This window comes from Neoarius graeffei, chromosome 23 (genome assembly GCF_027579695.1).
Source record: "Neoarius graeffei isolate fNeoGra1 chromosome 23, fNeoGra1.pri, whole genome shotgun sequence".
NCBI classification, from domain to species: domain Eukaryota; kingdom Metazoa; phylum Chordata; class Actinopteri; order Siluriformes; family Ariidae; genus Neoarius; species Neoarius graeffei.
The window spans coordinates 48862023-48880124 of record NC_083591.1 but is presented as its reverse complement, the minus strand read 5'-3'; the positions used below and the strand labels follow the sequence as shown (position 1 = coordinate 48880124).

Genomic DNA, 18102 nt, shown 5'->3' with positions numbered 1-18102 from the left:
CATTGCTTTCCAATTCTACAGCTCCACTGCTCATTTACAGCCATGTATACTGTAATAAATCATTTCCTGCTTAGTTCTGAGTTGTAGAAATAAACACAAGGGGTCTGGAGAAGTATTGACTTCATGACTGTGTTTACTTATGTGGGTAACTCCTCATTTTTTATTCCTCAAACAGGAACAACACATTTTCTTTGGGTTTTTTTGAGTGTAAAATACCTTGCTTTTTTTAAACATGTTCTTGTTTTCAGAAATAAAATGGACATGAAATGTTATTTTTATTAAATACATTTTAAAACTGGGATATTAGAGGAGATATTTAACAGTTATTCCATGAAATCAAGTCGTACATGAGCTGATAGCCGATAAGACGCGTAGCACTGAGTTGGCCATAAGCCATGTCTGACGAGATTGAGTAGAATAACAGTTTTATTATGTCCACATTCGCTGGATTTTGAGAAACAGAGCATTTTTATTTTTTGCAAATTTGATAAATTAAAAACTTTATACAAAACATCCGACAAAATCATTTCCGTTTAGAATGTAAACAAATCGGCAAAATGACAGTAGCAATTTGTGAAAAATGCTATAACAATAATAATTCTTGAAAAATAAAAAAGATATGTTCTTACCATCAAATACTTTTATTCCATATTTTGTTGTTTTTTGTGTATTTTGGGGGGTTTTGTTTTCAAATAGAGTTTTTATTTCATCCTCAGTTGGTTCAGCAACACACGCTGCCATTTTCTTCTTCTTTAGGGTTTTTTTGGTGGTTGGCAAACCAACTTAAAGGAGAACTGAAGTCATTTTTCAACTTGCTTTATTTCTTAATTAACGTTATTCCATTACATTTTTGGTTTTAGTAACCTTATATCGTGACTCGTATTGGTAACTAATTGCAATTAAATATTATACTTATCGGCCTTTTCGGTTTTTAGCCATGTTGAATTTAGTTCGTTTGGTCCACGGCAGGCGTCACTTATCCACGCGATCTTCACGAGACTTGTGCGAGACTTCGAAACGTGAAGTGTCAGCCAGGTGTCAGTGCCACCATTTTGAAAACTGTTTTCCAAATGAAATATTGCACAAAAATGAGTTTAAATGACGATTGCTGCCGACTTTTTTCAAACTTTCCTGATTGCTATCAAAACAAACAAAACTTCCGGCTTGATTACATCAGCATTCAAATGAGTCTTTTGACAACGTTGGCAGATGTTGGTCACTTTGATTTCCGCTGTATGTTTTACTCCCGTCCTACGATGTCTCGCACAGGTCTCAACAAATCTCGTTTACAGCCATTGCTTTGACATATGGACTGATATATTACAGAGCATATTTCAGACACTCATAACTTGCTATAACAGTGACAAAATAGCTATCAAAAATGCATTCCTATATTTAATAAAATGAGATAAATAGAATTTTGATAATAAAAAATTTGCCTTCAGTTCTCCTTTAACATTTTGCACCATTCCTAACACTCCTTGCCGTGCTAAACTGGTTGGTGGGGGAATATATATATATATATATATATATATATATATATATATATATATATATATGTTTCTTTTAAATACTTGATAACAAAGCAATATATCTGACTTCATGCGCTCTGCCATTTTGTTTTTCTTTACTCATGGTATATGAGCTGATAGCCTGTTAGTAGAGTAGTCAATCAAAGTGCATGATTGCTCATATCCAGTGAATGTGGATAGAATTTTTTTTTTTTAATTTTGGTTGAATATTAAAAGATTTATCACATGCCAGTCTTTAGAAAGCCACTGATGTAGAATTGTTGCATTTTTGTGAAACATGATTTAACTCTTGGAGTATGTGTACAATAACTAAATCAACAACACACACCATTTCTCAAAATGAATATCCTTTCAGAGTTTTCTTCAGAAGAAAAATATAAAATACACAGCCAGCTCATCTACTATAAACCTCCTACTCATGTTTCTGAAAATTGGTTGAAGTCAAATGAAACAAAAACACACCCTAAACCTTTAAATAATGGCACCATTATTTTTCCCAATGGGAGTATGTGGACTGTATTAATAAGAATGTACAACTGCATTACCCAAATAAGGATCCATGTCCCAGACTTAGACTAATGAGCTCACGTAACAGGTAGTCTCAAGTCCAGAGGTCCTGTCAATCCCATACACCATCACTCTTCTGCAGGACAGCGGGTGGAGCCGTAACAGAGGGACCCGTGGTATTTACGGTTTTCCCTATTTGACATTTTGAGCTTTGTCTGAGTTCAGCAGTAATGATAGATTAGATGTAACGGAAGACAGCAGTTGGTGGAGTAGACATTGGTTATAGAGTAAACACAAGTCGTGAAAATAATGGACTTGGTTTGTTGTTCTAGTATATTGGCATTGCTGTGGAATTTAGCGCCAAGCGTCTGTGGCACCACATGCTGGTCAAAACAAACAAAAAAAACCCATCATGACTAAATATTTACAGCACTGTACTTCAGTGGTCACATATTAGTAACTAAACATTCAAATTAGGAAAAACACAAGCCCATCCTGCCAAAAGGAGGTCAAATAATGCCCACAACTCTCATACACATTAAACTACTCTATATAAAGAATAAAAGACAGCAGAGTGTGCTGTTATGGGAAAATAATCCAATAACAGCAAGTCTTTTATTCATCTTTTCCTGTAGCAACTTGCGAACAATTATCATTGTTTTATTAATCAATTACATTGTACTGTATTTTTATCCATTTATAGTTACAGTTCATGTTGTTGAGTAACCTTGAAACAAGTTAGCTCCTATTATCACTTAACTTAATTACAGGTATTTAGCAGACGCTGTTATCCAGAGTGACGTACAACGTACCCAGAACAGCCTGGGGAGTAGGTGCCTTGCTCAAGGGCACTTCAGCCATTCCAGCGAATCAAACCAGTGACTTTTGGTCTCAAAGCTGTGTCTCTAACCATTAGACCATGGCTTCCTGTAAGAGTGTATTATCTCATTATTAAACCCTTGATTTGATTTAAAGCCAGCAGTACTGGGATAAAAAATAATAGTAATACTCAATGTCTTCTGAACAGTGAGATTAAGAAAAAAAAATGTGTTGTGGATATGAAATCAGGGACGAGAGCAAGGCTGCTAATGTGCATCACTTACAGATACAAATTAGGGTGTATATGAGAGTAACTATGACTTATAACATTTTGAGCAAGGCCCAGGGCCTTGCTCAAGGGCCAAACAGTGACAGCTTCATAGTGCTGGGGCAAGAACCCCTAACCTTCACATAAGTAACCCAGAGCCTTAACTTTTGAGCCGCAGGTACACAGGTGGGCAGGTGGTCTAAGAATTGAGACACAGCCCTTGGTCTAAGAATTGAGACACAGCCCTCGGTTTAAGAATTGAGACACAGCCCTTGGTTTAAGAATTGAGACAGACCATGGTCTAAGAATTGAAAACAGACCTCGGTCTAAGAATTGAGACACAGCCCTCGGTCTGAGAGTTGAGACATAACCCTTGGTCTATGAATTGAGACAGCCCTCGGTCTAAGATTTGAGACGCAGCCCTCGGTGTAAGAATTGAGACACAGCCCTTGGTTTAAGAATTGAGACACAGCCCTCAGTATAAGAATTGAGACATGGCCCTTGGTCTAAAAACTGAAACACAGCCCTCGGTGTAAGAATTGAGACACAGCTCTCGGTCTTAGAATTGAAACACAACCCTTGGTCTAAGAACTGAGACACAGCCCTTGAGCTAAGAGTTGAAACACAGCCTTGAGTGTAAGAATTGAGACACAGCTCTCAGTCTAATAATTGAAACACAGCCTTGAGTGTAAGAATTGAGACACAGCTCTCAGTCTAATAATTGAAACACAGCCTTGAGTGTAAGAATTGAGACACAGCTCTCAGTCTAATAATTGAAACACAGCCCTCGGTCTAAAAATTTAGACACAGCTCTTGGTCTAAGAATTGAGACACGGCCCTTCGTCTAAGAATTGAGACACGGCCCTTGATCTAAGAATTGAGACACAGCCCTCGGTTTAAGAATTGAGACACAGCCCTTGGTTTAAAAATTGAGACAGACCATGGTCTAAGAATTGAAAACAGACCTCGGTCTAAGAATTGAGACACAGCCCTCGGTCTGAGAGTTGAGACATAACCCTTGGTCTATGAATTGAGACAGCCCTCGGTCTAAGATTTGAGACGCAGCCCTCGGTGTAAGAATTGAGACACAGCCCTTGGTTTAAGAATTGAGACACAGCCCTCAGTATAAGAATTGAGATACGGCCTTCGGTGTAAGAATTGAAACACAGCCCTTGGTCTAAGAGTTGAGACGCAGCCCTCGGTGTAAGAATTGAGACACAGCCCTTGGTTTAAGAATTGAGACACAGCCCTCAGTATAAGAATTGAGACATGGCCCTTGGTCTAAAAACTGAAACACAGCCCTCGGTGTAAGAATTGAGACACAGCTCTCGGTCTTAGAATTGAAACACAACCCTTGGTCTAAGAACTGAGACACAGCCCTTGAGCTAAGAGTTGAAACACAGCCTTGAGTGTAAGAATTGAGACACAGCTCTCAGTCTAATAATTGAAACACAGCCTTGAGTGTAAGAATTGAGACACAGCTCTCAGTCTAATAATTGAAACACAGCCCTCGGTCTAAAAATTTAGACACAGCTCTTGGTCTAAGAATTGAGACACGGCCCTTGGTCTAAGAATTGAGACACATCTCTCGGTCTAAGAATTGAGACACGGCCCTCGGTCTAAAAATTTAGACACAGCTCTTGGTCTAAGAATTGAGACACGGCCCTTGGTCTAAGAATTGAGACACAGCCCGTGGTCTAAGAATTGAGACACAGCCCTCGGTCTAAGAATTGAGACACAGCCCTCGGTGTAAGAATTGAGACACAGCTCTCAGTCTAAGAGTTGAAACACAGCTCTCAGTCTAAGAGCTGAGACACAGCCCTCAGTGTAAGAATTGAGACACAGCCCTCGGTGTAAGAATTGAGACACAGCCCTTGGTCTAAGAATTGAGACACAGCCCTCAGTGTAAGAATTGAGATACGGCCTTCGGTGTAAGAATTGAAACACAGCCCTTGGTCTAAGAGTTGAGACACAGCCCTCAGTGTAAGAATTGAGATACGGCCTTCGGTGTAAGAACTGAGACACAGCCCTTCATCTAAGAATTGAGACATGGCCTTCGTTGTAAGAATTGAGATATAGCCCTTGGTGCTATCGGTGTGGAAGACATGCACAATGGAGAAGAAGGTCTTCATAGGGAAGAGTGATAAATATCTCATCCAAGACTTAAATAAATACAGACACAGAGCCTGTCAAGGCTGGAGACACTACTCTACTGTGCAAATATTCTATCGAAGCCATACTTCTTCTGGTATTACATCATGAGTTTTCATTTTGCAGGAAACAGCAGGTTATTTAAAAAGAATATTAAGGTAGATACAAATAAGGTACTGTATGAATCTTTCTTGCAGGTTTATTTGAAATGATGACATCACTTTTTCAGAATATGTTCCAAAAGTCTCCTTTTTTATTTCATGTGAACGTCATCAAAGTTCAGGGACACTTTTCTGGCCTGTAGCGCCCTCTTCTGGACAGCATATATCAATGATACAGCTTAAATACAAAACTAAATGCCTTATATTTGGCTTTAAATAACTCATGAACTAATTGCAGTATAATGTGTATGGTTTACAAACTGATGCAGAAAACACAGGTTGAATATAATCCTCTGATACTCTTGCTTTTTTCTCTTAAACATTTAACCAATAATAAAGAATAATACAGTAATACACTTTCAATTCTCTTTGGTTGTCTGAACAGTCCACTCACAGGCTTCGAATCCCATGCAAGCTTTGGGAAGATCTTGCATTATAGGAACAGCTTATTCCTCTGTAGTGCCACCTTTAAGGGGCAAAAGCTCAGAGGGTGGTTCACAAGTATGGCAAAAAAAAAAATTAATTAAAAGGGCAGCTTGTTCTGATGGATGAAGTGCAGTCTGGGTTGGTGAGAGAGAGAGAGAGAGAGAGAGAGAGAGAGAGAGAATGAATTTCTAGTGCTTTCCATGGGAAAGTTCTGGTAAGATGCCCTTCCACTGCTGTTAGATGTACCTCTTCTTTTTGGCATCCCTATAATTTAAAAAAGAAAGAAAGAAAGAAAAAAAGTCAGTGTTCAGCACTTAAAAAGCTTTTTAATGCACAAAATCTTCAAAGGAGTTCACAGATTTATCTATGCTTAAATCAATACCTAGGCACAGATGGTTCAGACTGTTTTTAAGTGCAAAAATGTACACCCCCTGATGACCCGAACCCAGTTTCTGAACAAAATTGTTTTGCCATGACTCTGTCTTTCTTGAGCCTTCATCAGAAATGTGGCGAGACCTGGAAAGGCAAAGTTTGTGGCATGCAAATTATTCAATTTAAAGCAGGAAATGCAAACTTCTGAACTGATTTTGAACTCACTTTGATTTCTTCCACTATTAACAGCATAACACATTGTATTTGACTACTGTTAATATAGCCAAGGGTGAGATGGTGGTGTAGTGGTTCGCACTGTTGCCTCACAGGAAGAAGGATCTGGGTTCAAGCCCAGTGACCAACAGGGGTTTTTCTGTGTGGAGTTTGCTCGCCCTGTGTTTGTGTGGGTTTCCTCCAAAGACATGTAGTTAGGTTAACTAGCTACTCTAAAGTGTGTGTGTGTGTGTGTGAGAAGCAGAGAATTTCTATAATAATCCAGTAGAAGGCAATGGGAAACCACTACTGTAATTCTTCCCTAGAAATTTTGATGGCTGAAGCTGTCAGAACAGACCTCCCATCAGGCAGAATGCTGCTGAAGAACATCTCCAAGCCTAACACAATCGTCTTTTTAAATTTGTCCAAAGCACAAAGACTTTTCTATGCATCTGTAAAACTCCATGAACAACCCAAAGTGCTACATTTCCTGCCTCATCCATTTGTAGGTTTTATTCTCTGGATTTGAGCAATAGCTCACATTCGAGCCAAAAAAAATTAGGATGGCACCATACCAAGCCTGCTCTTGTTTTATGCCATGATTTAAGAGTGTGATTAATGTGTTCAGTGCTGGAGGACAGCAAGCTGATTAGGCGAGAGCTTTTCAGAGTGTTGCTCTTGCCACGGTTTAAATGCAGCACCAGAGGTGCCAGAGCATACATTTGGAACACATTATGCTGATTATAAAATGCCATTGATCAAGGATGAGAGTGGAAAAACATGTACTCATGATGAAAGTAAATCTACTAGGTTGTCCTAACAACCTTTCACTTTACATAACAATCATATATATATATATATATATATATATATATATATATATATATATATATATATATATATATATATATACACACACACACATTTTTCATACATTATATGTAGGTTATGTAGGACTGTGATGCTGGTCAGTCTTACAGGTATAAAAATGGGACCTTACACTAACCTTGTAACTATGGCAACTCGCCATGCTGTCAGATGTAACTCTTAAAACTACTTGGACACCTGCAGAATGTATAACAATTGATTTAAAAGACTGAATCAGTGGTTCGCTCGGAATAGAAATCGAACAGAAAAGAGTGTTCCTACAATAGTACAGTGTGCTCTCTGAGTAATGACGCTTATGTAAGGTTGTTTTGCGGCCTTTTATAGCTTAATTTAAAAGAGACAGACAGACAGACAGACAGACAGACAGACAGACAGAGGAAGCTTATCACAAAATGCAACCAGTCTCTATGCTTTTCAAATCCATACATCGGGCAAGCTTGCACTGTAAGCTCAGACTAATTAGGTCTGTCATTCTGGTGACGTTCAACTTCCTGAAAATAACCAAAAGCATCCTGTCATCTGTTGAATCATCCTAAGTGTCTGTACATCTCAGTGAGTCCAGAGTGAAAATAAGTGCAGTGTTATCAAGCCAAGGCTTTCTGAAAGACAGCGTTTATTATTCACACAGCACTCTGAAATAAAATGCCCTCTCGTTTTATTGTCTCTTAAGCTTTCAGGTACTTTTTTTTTTTTTTTACAGCGCTCATATAAAAAGTAGACGAAGGTTGATACGGTTTTATTGCCCTGCACTGGACTGGACTTTGATTAGTCGTGCTGGTTTTACTTGACATGGAAATTAGATGTCCTAATCTCTTTATTGACTGATTCAGAGGGCAATGACGAAGCTAAATAATGGTACAGCGGAAGGATTTTTTTTGTCTCTGGTTTGACACAAGTGACAATTCGCAGAGTATTTAACATACCAGATCCTGGGACGTTTGGAATGTTAACTCAATAAACCAGAATCAGGTCAGGCTAGCAGAGCACCATATGCTCAGACACTCATAACCATGTTGACTTTATAGTCTGTGTGGGCTACACAGTATAACACACACACACACACACACACACACACCATACTGGTCTCCTGTCAGACTGTGGGAAGTTAGATTGCATTTTAATGAATACCACCAGGAAATAATGAAATGTTCATAGCAGCCACTGCTGCAAAGGGAGTCACTGGTGAGGCCTAAAGATTCAAAACCAGTTTCTTTATCTGGTCGAAGGTCACTGGACACTGATTGTCCACTCCAAGCAAGTTTTATTAAAACATCTGCTGGGATGGATGTGTAGACAGAGCATTTGTTTAGCTCATGTTTACTTCTCGATGCTTCCTGCTTTGGGTGTTGAGGTACGTCATGCGTCTTCCCAGCTGTAGGCAGCTGCCATTTTGCAATGCAAATACTATACAAAGCCGCTTCGTTCAGTCCATCACTGAGCCAGGTGGCGTCTAATCAAAACCAGACTGACTCAAACATGGCTGGAGAAAGAAAAATAGCTCGTCGTAGCACATTCCATCCACAAGAGGATGGCAAGCAGTATGTGATCTGCCAAACCTCAACCACTGTTTTCAAAACATGGCAGAGGAAAAAATCAGGCTCTTCCTGTACACACAGGATTGTTTCAAAAGTTTGAAGACTAAAACCAGAGTAATGCAAGATAAATGTTTAGCTTTTAAAAATCGCCATTTCCTGCCACTGCTAAGCTGAAACACACCAAATACTTTCCAAGTGATTGCACCAGTAGATCATTACGTGATCCTCTAATCTAAAAACATACATTTCCATATGTTCATCATACAAGCTCATCCATCATAAGTCATGTGACTTGTCAACAAACACTTAAACTAAAGCAGAACATTAGTATCGCTTCATGCTCCTTTGTGCACTCTTGTTCTCGACTCATAAATACCGTAAATAATCCATTATTTTTTAATGTTTCTGAAACACGCTTGATTGCATGCAGGATTGATGAATAATATGGAAAAGCTGCATGCTCCAGGGCCCTCAATGAGCCAATCTTCACACTCGCCTGAGTTGATTAGGTCTGAAATAAACAGCACTCACCACCACTGACTTCAGCATGCAGGAAAACAACAACACAAACAGAAACCTAAGAACCCAAAGCACAGTCTACGGGCAAACAGATGGAACAAATCGTTCATGACTCACATTAGAACCATTTTAGCAGGCAAATGTGTGTTTTCTCAAATGGCAGTTTCAGTTTCTGTAGAAATGATTCACCTTCAACAACCCCCTTCTGCTTCCCAGAATGAATGACTAAAGGAGTAGGAGTCTTGGTGATGTTGATGGTTTTTTGTTCCTCTTTCAATATTGGCCAAGTACGTTTTTCAAATCAATTTGCTTTACAAATAAATGTCGTAGATTATGGTGTACGCACATTTGCCCCTGAAGCAGTCAAGAACTATGGCAACACACACAAATGCAAACACTGTACTTATTCTTAATGAAAATCGAGAGTGCCCATTGTCCACTCACCCTGTGTTACCTAACCATGTGGATGCTGAGGGAAAAAACATCCTATTTACGTTCTTTGTGTGTCTGTGTGTGTGGGTATGTGTTGTCCTCATGAGTGCAATCACAGCTCTGAGCCAGTGGAACTTCCCTTGTCACCCCACCTTTACACCATGGTGGAGCTTATCTGTTTCTGTTTTCCAGGGTAAGGAGGTGCCTTCAAGACATGTGAATCCTTTGAGGGTACTTTGACCAGTCCATTTTGTGGGTATGGTGGGGGTCTCTGAGTTTTAGCCAAGCTGATCTGTGTTAGAGGATAAGGAGGGTCGGGATTCTTTTTATGATCTGTTCTGTTTCTTGGATGCTGGAGCTCTTTGACTTTGACTCTAGGAGGTCTGGTTCGCAGGCAGTCTCCATTGGCAGTGCTCTTTGTCCTCTGGATCTCCGGAGCAGACGTATGATTCATCCGGCTGCTGTCTACAGACTCAACAGTCACCCAACCATGAACACGAGAGGATGGGTTTGTGTGGATCTTTGTGGTAGAATGGCTGTCAGGGAGACAGAAAATTGCACCAGCCAAGCTATGGTCTGACAGGGAACGAGTGGTCTGTGATTTGACACTAGCACATGTGCTGTGTCTTTGTGGTGATTGTGCATCTCTGTTTGCATTATGGACAAGTGCCACAACTCCAGTACGGTTGGCTTGGTGCATGGATTCCTGTGGCAGACCATTCAATGGGCCTTGCTCCTCCTCTCCCAGGTCAATGTTGGAAGTCAGAACATCAATCTGTTGGACCACCTACACAGACAAACACAGTTGTTGAAAATGGATGATCCAAAATATGCTTAAAGGATTATTCAATGTGCAGCCCAGATTTGTGGAGTGGCTTTGAAACATAGAAGTGGAATTATCAGGCAAAAGTGTTAGCCAACTCGCTCATTATATTCAGCTATGGAGTATCTTGAGAATGTTGGCTAAATTCTTCCTAGTGGACCTACCGCTTGTGGGATCGCTGCTTGTTAAATTAAAATTTTATGTCTAATGCGCTCGTAAATCAAGGCCATTTACAACGTACTTGAAAGGATTCTAAATACTAGCTTTACCCAACAATTTCTTAACTAGACATCATTAAAAAAAAGGTTGCACCCTACCGTTTCAACCCACCAGGTCTCAGCAACTCATCAGGTAGTTCTTTTTAATCTGATTCCCTAAAATTACCCCCAGCCACTTAACTGACATTTAGACCGCAACTAAAGGACGTCTATTTCAACGTACCACCCAGTTATAAATAATTTACCATTTCATCTCATGTAGTCCATTACTACTAATGCAGATCTACATAGCACATAGGTATCTTTAGTTATTGATTTTTATGGTGCTTCTTTTTCTAATGTTCAGACTGAGACCCTCTTAAAAGAGTAATACTCAAATCTTCTGAAGTTAAAATAGCCCTCTACAGCGGCTGTGATTTCCTTTTATTCTCCGGCCCAGATCTCCAATACCCTACCCAGATAAAGATACATTAAGATGTCCATTAAGACTACCTAAAGATTTCCAGCACTGATGCCCCATACCATGTAACAAGGAGAGGCTTTGATCTCATCTACATGTATATGCTTTAGTTCCTGCTTATTTTGGCTTAAGCTCATGTTCTAAAGAATTCCACGGTACCTTATCTTTCTGTAGTTGTAACACTGAATTCCTTACCAAGATGTCTTACAAAAAATACACTTAAAGGTCATCAACACAAGCTGGCACTGGATATTGTTCTAATGATGGCTAGGGTTTTACCTAACAAGGCTCCTTCTTACAAAGATCTGAAACAATGTCAAGATTAATACGAACAATAAGAGCAATATGGACTGTATAGTACATTTCCATTTATTCAGTTGTATGAAGCAAGTTATAATTGGGACAAGATACAGTGCAAACAGAGAGCTGAGTAATTGAGTATCAGGGGTTTTGCTCAATGCCAAACAATGGCTCTTTGGTGGTCCCCAGATTTGAACTTTCAATTTTCAGACCACTAGCCCAAAACTTTAACCCCTGGGCTACCACTGTCCCACTTTTTCATGCATCAAAGACTATAAAAAGGAAAATCTGGCTGCTGAAGGCAGTGCAAATAATAGCCATTCATTACTGCACACTTGTAGTAGCAACTTAGAAACCTCTTGAGTGGTTTCTGAACTAAACCTTGCACAAAATATTTTATGTACTACTAACAACAATAGTGTACTATTAAAACAAAAAGGTCCATTTAACTCATCATTGCTCCTCTTACCTCTTTCATCTCCATTTGAACCTGTTTGAGACCGCTGAGCACATCCTCTAACTCTGTCACCACTTGTTTGATCTGCTCACGCACTGTTCCCTGGCTCTTCCTGTGGTTACTCCGGCTCCCCCCTACCTCTGACCTGTCTGCTTGACCCAGTTCAGTCTCTCCACCATGGACTCCACTCACTGGCAGCTTAGGTCCTGATTTCCTGGAGACTATAAACTTGGTCTGGGGAACCTCAGTTGAAAAGAATGCCTTAGCTCCATTACAATGGTTCTGAATAGGACTGGCTGGTCCATTATTCTCCATGTGTCCATCATCGTGACCCTCAAAAGTAACATGCCTCCTTTCACAGTGCCCATTGTATCCAAATTTATGTCTATTGTCCCATTCTAGCTCTGGTAGATGTGTATTCTGGTGATAGTTCACACTCACACAGTCCGAGTGATGCTCCTCTGACACATTCCGTGCTTCCTTGTAGTACCGCTGGCTCCTGACCTTTGCCAGCATGGGGCTACCATTGAGGAGGTGTGGCAGCTCATGATGGTACCAGTCCCTCCCAGAACCACAGTCATTATGTCTCCCAAGCCTGCCTGCCACTCGCCCATCAGCAACCTCCTGCCCATGATGTCCCAGTGCCGATCTCTCCTGCACACATGTTGATGGAGGAAGCCAGGGGTCCCATCTAGATGCCCTCACCTCCCTCCACAAGTAGCATGGTGGACTGCACTTTTCAGACACAGTGTAGTGGTTTGGCCCCAAGTAGATCTGCCGCCTCTGCAGGTCATGATGGTTATGGTTCCCTGTCCTGTCCTCAAGTGTTTCCAGATCAAGAGGAAAGGGTAGAGGCAAGTCCTCCCTGCACACGTGTGACCTTAGACTTGGCTCCAGAGGTGGGTATTGCCCATCACTGAGCTCTTGCCTGTGATGTATTAACACTGGTCCCTGGTGTAGGCAGAGGTGGCAGTAGTCCTGGGCTGGATGGAGGGCACGTTGTCCTTTTGCCGCCTTCTCTGATTGCATAGCAGTAGGAGACTAAAAGCCGCCCAGGCTGATGACTTACAAAACAACCAGTTACCTCCTCTCTTTTTCCCCACCCAGGCCATTCACTAAGGCTGTTTTTCTCATCTGCGTAGGTCTTTTTATTTCACTTCTCTACCGTCTTTCTCTCCTTTTCCCCATTCTGTTCCCTTTTCTCACATGCTGCTTCTTTCAACTTCTCCTCCACCACTTTTCTCTTTCTCTCTCTTTCAAGACTCACCTCCCCCCTTCTTCCCTTTCTAACTTCCCCTTAGTTCCCCTCTTTTCTCTCTTTCACTTTCCCGCTCTACCTCTCTCTCCTTGACTTCTGTCATTTCCCGTATGCAGTCAGTGCTGTTGCCCTCTCTCCAGTGGTGGGCCTCTTTCTCTCCCACCTCCCCCCCTAATCTCTCACTCCATTGCAGCCTTTCCTGTACCTATCCGTCATTCTGTTTGCACTTTGTAGCTCCTTCTGTCATTTCCTCTCTCTATCTCTCCCTTCCATTCTTTCCATATCCTTAACCTTTCTCTGTTGACTGTATAAAAAAAAAAAATTCTGAGTCAGTTCACCCCCTCCCAAACTTAAGCTCACTTGTTCTCCGCCTCTCTGTTGAGTTTCTTCCTCCTTTTTCCTCTTTCTTTCTCTCTGTTTCAGAAAGTCAGAGTCACAGCTCGTAAAGCCAGTGAGAGCAGTTGCCTCTCCATGTGAGTCCCAATTGCTTCCTTAGATCTCCCACACTCCTGCTCTGTCTCTCAAGCCCGCCTGCCACTCGCCAATTAAACACAGCCAGGATTCCACACGGCCCAAGATGGGGAGGGGAGAAAGAGAGAGAGAGAGAGCGAGGAGGTGGGGTTTTGAGCACCGCCAAAGCAGGCAGGATCTAACATGAGCGGGAGACGGAGAGATAGGGAGGGTGGGAAGGAAGCACAATTCTTGTACAAGGGGGGATTTTCGAAATAACTCTTCCCTTCTGTGAAGCCCCTCTCTATACATGTTTGACAGACTTCAAAGCATATGCAGCTGGAAATCTTTTGTGATTCTTTTGTGTATTTTCCCCTGTGATTATCTGATTCCAGGCATTTGAGAGACGGTAATCCCAGACCACAACATGCTCATATAGAGAATTGTTAATCCAGATTGAAATTCTTACAGAATACACTGCAACTTCTCAAGGAAAAAAAAAAACTGTAAAGAGGACACATTGCTAACTGAAGATTTACATGCAGAAATTTCCACCTATGAATATTAGTCATACTAAGTGAATAATCGCTCATGACAGATGTTTGGAACAGAAGTTGAGAATACTCCAGATTTATAGCTACATCTGCACAGCTCAGCTAAAAAACACTGAAATACGACTGGGCTAAAACATGAAGATGAGTCATAAGATACACTACTGTATAAAGTAGTTGTAAAGTAGTCTCTCTCTCTCTCTCTCTCTCTCTCTCTCTCACTCCCTCCAGCATGAATGCCAAAGAGGCTCGAAGATGACAGAAAACGTTTTTTGGCAGATTAGGAACATCACATACACCCATTACGTTTTGGGGCAAGGACGCACAGGAGCGAAATGTGATGTAGGCGTCCTACATTCCAGCACACCAACCCTAATCAGCACATACTAAAATACACACACACCTGTGGGGTGGGGTGCTGGGGGTGGTGGAAGCACCTGTCAAAATGTGACAGAAGAGCGTGTGTGTGTGTGTGTTGTATATGTGCATCCATGTCTTAGTCTTTGGGGGAGGGATAGTGTCTGCATTTTGTCTCCAAATCTAAAAGCTTTCCCCTAAAGGCCTTTCTACATTGCAGAGCTTGAAAAAATTCTGCATGACAGAGTGTCACTCCTGCACAAATCCCAGATTTTGCCTTTCTTTCTGTTACATGCATCAACAAGCTAAACTAAGTATGGATTTTTTTTTCTTGCTACAAGACATGACATAGCGGACAATTACAGAACACTTTTAAAAACGTCCCTAAAATAAAGAAAGAGCTCGGAGTAGTCCTCAATATACGACTTTTTTTTCCTTGCAGTGTTCTCTTCACATTATAAACGAGTCCTACCTCTGTAGTTATCTCAATCGGCTCATAATTATGATGTGCTGGTCACATTTTTGCACAACTACTGTATGTTCCTATGGAAACAGTCTGTTCAGGGAAGCTGACGACCTGTATGTTCTGGCCTCTGTATTTTAGCATTTCCAACATGGTGGCAGAGGCTAGTAAGTACGTGTGCCCTTCTGCAATCATAAATAACTCCGATGAACAAGTGCTGCTCCGTACTTGGTGTAAGGTTCAAGTCAGACTTTCTTTCGAAAGAATATTCTATATTTTTATCAGCAGCAAAGCCCACACAGTCAATCCGTCTGTCATAAAGTTCAAAACAATCGAACATCATGCAATATGGAGATGGATTATCAGTTGAAGATGAAGTTTTAGACAATATAATGTACAGTATATTGTTTTGCCATGTATTACATGCATGCCCACGGAGTAGGTGTAACACTGATCATTGACAAATCCTGCTTATATTCAGAACATGTGCAAACTGTACGTACAAATATTTTACTTCTATTGCTTGCATCCTTTGTGAATCATGGTTGTCATACTTAATGATTGCATCAGTGATGATAATGATGATGATAACAGCGTTTGTTGTTCAGTGAATTAGAGCCTCAGTGTACAGAGCTACTAGGTTTGTAAGTACTCTGAGAAGGCTGTTGCTATGGTCGACAGACAGCAAATAATGAGACAAAAAAAGATATCAGTTCTTTTGCTTTCTGGATGGAAAATCACTTTGATATTTCAGAAAGGAGAGGCACTGAGTGAAAGAGATGTCTGATTCTTAGACAAAGAACACAAAGACTATATTTTAGAGAAAAAAAGCTTCTTCAGTTGGATGATTAAGGTTTCTTAACTTCCTAAAACAGTTCTACTGTGCTGATGTATGCATACACCTTGCAGTGCTCTTGAACACGCCATTAGTGATGGTCCTGGGTTCATCGGGTGTTTTGGGTCTTTCAGCATCATACACCACTGCCCAGGTGACCTTGCCAAGTTCAAGTAGCATTAAGCTGTTCCTGATGTCCCACCTCTCTTTATCCAAAGCCATAGTGAGGCCCTTTCAGCAGCCTCTGAGATATTGCCAATGGTTTTCCTCCTCTCCTTCCAACGATGCCCGGTATGCTGAAGGTCTTGAAGACAGCTTACCCTTCAAAACCCCTACAGCCATCCTTGATACGTATCAAAAGTTAAAGTCACAGTCCTTCCCATGCCAGGCCCTGGTCTTCCCAGGCAGTCTCCTGTCCCAGTACTAACCAGGCCCTTAAGGCACATTGGGCAGCACTGATCTCCACTTCTCTATCCCTCAGCCTCTCACCTATTCAGCTAGGGTTACAGTAGGGGGCTGGTCCTCTGGTAACCATGAGAGTTTGACTCCCCACTCACATATGTATTGCAGCATGCCTTGCCAGACAGCAGTAGGTACCATTTTTATGATAGTCTTTAGTATGACCCAACCGCAAGTAGAACTCATGATCTCTCGATCGAGAGGCAGACACTCTAACGACTAGGCCTGCTCGTGGTCTCAATGGATATGCACCTTGTCAAACAGTTCTTCAGGGGTTCTTCACAATTGGCTGGGTTCTTAACTTAATAAAACAGTTCTACTTGGAATGTTTCTGATAAGGAAGCACTTTGTTGGAGGGTTCTACATGCAAGGTTTTCACAAAGGGACAGTTGAACCAAGAGCATAGTTTAAATGGTTTGTGGGCAGTTGCTTTGGCTACTATATGACTTGTTTGAACTAGCAGTGTAAAAAATAGGGCATATTATCATAGTGTTTGATATGACATTCTAGATTCTATATGTCTGCATATACCGTAAAATACCAAATAATAGCCCGGGCGATTATTTGTCTCAATCACGTAAGAGACCCGGCGCGTATTAGAGACTAGGCGGCTATTTGGAACAGGCGATTAATTCCTTCTTCACAAATACCTTCCCCAAAATCTACCTCAAAACGGGGAAAAAAATCATTCTCAGATAGGCCTACTTTTAACCAGTATAACTTACAGTTTCTTTAGAGTTAGATTACAGATAGCACGGTGCCGACTTCGGGGAATTTTGAAGACGCAGAATGCATCTTCGCATGGCACAGTCGGGGTGGATAAAGGATAAATCACACACCTTTTCCTGTTAATGACTAGTTAAGCGCATGCTTTACAAAATAATCAAGAAACCACACCATTGTCTGTGCGCAGCACTGTGATTTAATTACTCTGCAAAGTTATGGTCACTTGCTATCACCCTCACCCATGCAGCCTCCACCCTTTGCGCTTCGCAATGTCTGTCAATCTGAAATTGCATGGAGGGCGCGACGTTGAAGCAACATAATTAGGGTGCGAAGTGTCAAACCAAAGGGTTTTTTCTTATGCTGAAAAATAAGTGACCTGCAGTGGCTACATACTGTCATCTTGCATCACGTTTCTCTCCAAGACGTCTCCCTATTTGGCCGATATGAGCCTATTCCCCGAGTGAGTTGGTACGGTGGCTCGACCCCGTAGAAAACTTAAAGTTCGGATGAAAGTTAGTTGAATAGGTTACTGACTTGTAGGCCTACATGTTGCCTGCCTGACGCGTGCTTCTGCCCAACTTGCACGACAGATTACTTGTTGAAAAGGCCCCTTGGATTAGATTGGCCGCGAGCAGACTGAAATGCATGTTAGAACGCTCTCACCTTTTTTGTAAAGCGTCTTCCAGATCCGAATGGGTAAGGGCAAGTGAAATGGTATAAGGTCTTTAATAAAACTCAGTGTGTGCTTTGACGCATGCATTCGGCAATTTAGGTCGTTTAACAGAAGCAGCAGTCCAACCTTGGAAACCCGCAGTCCTCAATGTCACCACACACGCTGGCTTTCGTTGGGTATACCCAAAGGGGTGGCTAAGACATCTGTCAAAAGTTACGGAGTTGCATTCCTCAAGAAATATTACGGTAG

General features: G+C 41.3%; 1 protein-coding gene across 4 annotated transcripts; it reads right to left on the bottom strand.

Moving 5' to 3' along the window:
* Nucleotides 1-5508: 5508 nt before the first annotated feature.
* si:ch211-178n15.1 (uncharacterized) lies at nucleotides 5509-13910 on the bottom strand. 4 transcript variants are annotated; one of them, XR_009651339.1, is made up of 4 exons: nucleotides 12094-13910; nucleotides 9836-10610; nucleotides 6247-6380; nucleotides 5509-6128 (listed from the first exon to the last, which is right to left on the bottom strand). XR_009651339.1 is itself a non-coding variant. In XM_060906311.1 (3 exons), the coding sequence occupies exons 1-2, from the start codon at nucleotides 13108-13110 to the stop codon at nucleotides 9978-9980; spliced, it is 1650 nt and encodes a 549-aa protein (XP_060762294.1). In that variant the 5' UTR covers nucleotides 13111-13910; the 3' UTR covers nucleotides 5509-6128; nucleotides 9976-9977. The 4 variants fall into 4 exon arrangements, 1 of the variants encoding a protein (XP_060762294.1); XR_009651340.1 differs by having other exon boundaries at nucleotides 9976-10610; XR_009651338.1 differs by lacking the exon at nucleotides 6247-6380.
* Nucleotides 13911-18102: the final 4192 nt, after the last annotated feature.

What these genes read in the sequence shown, in the direction of transcription:
- si:ch211-178n15.1 (XM_060906311.1), bottom strand. Translation starts at nt 13,110, where the DNA reads ATGCAATCAGAGAAGGCGGCAAAAGGACAACGTGCCCTCCATCCAGCC. An exon ending in TTCAAATGGAGATGAAAGAG is followed by an intron (nt 10,611 to 12,093) that starts GTAAGAGGAGCA and finishes TTGTCTGTGTAG; the next exon opens with GTGGTCCAACAGATTGATGT.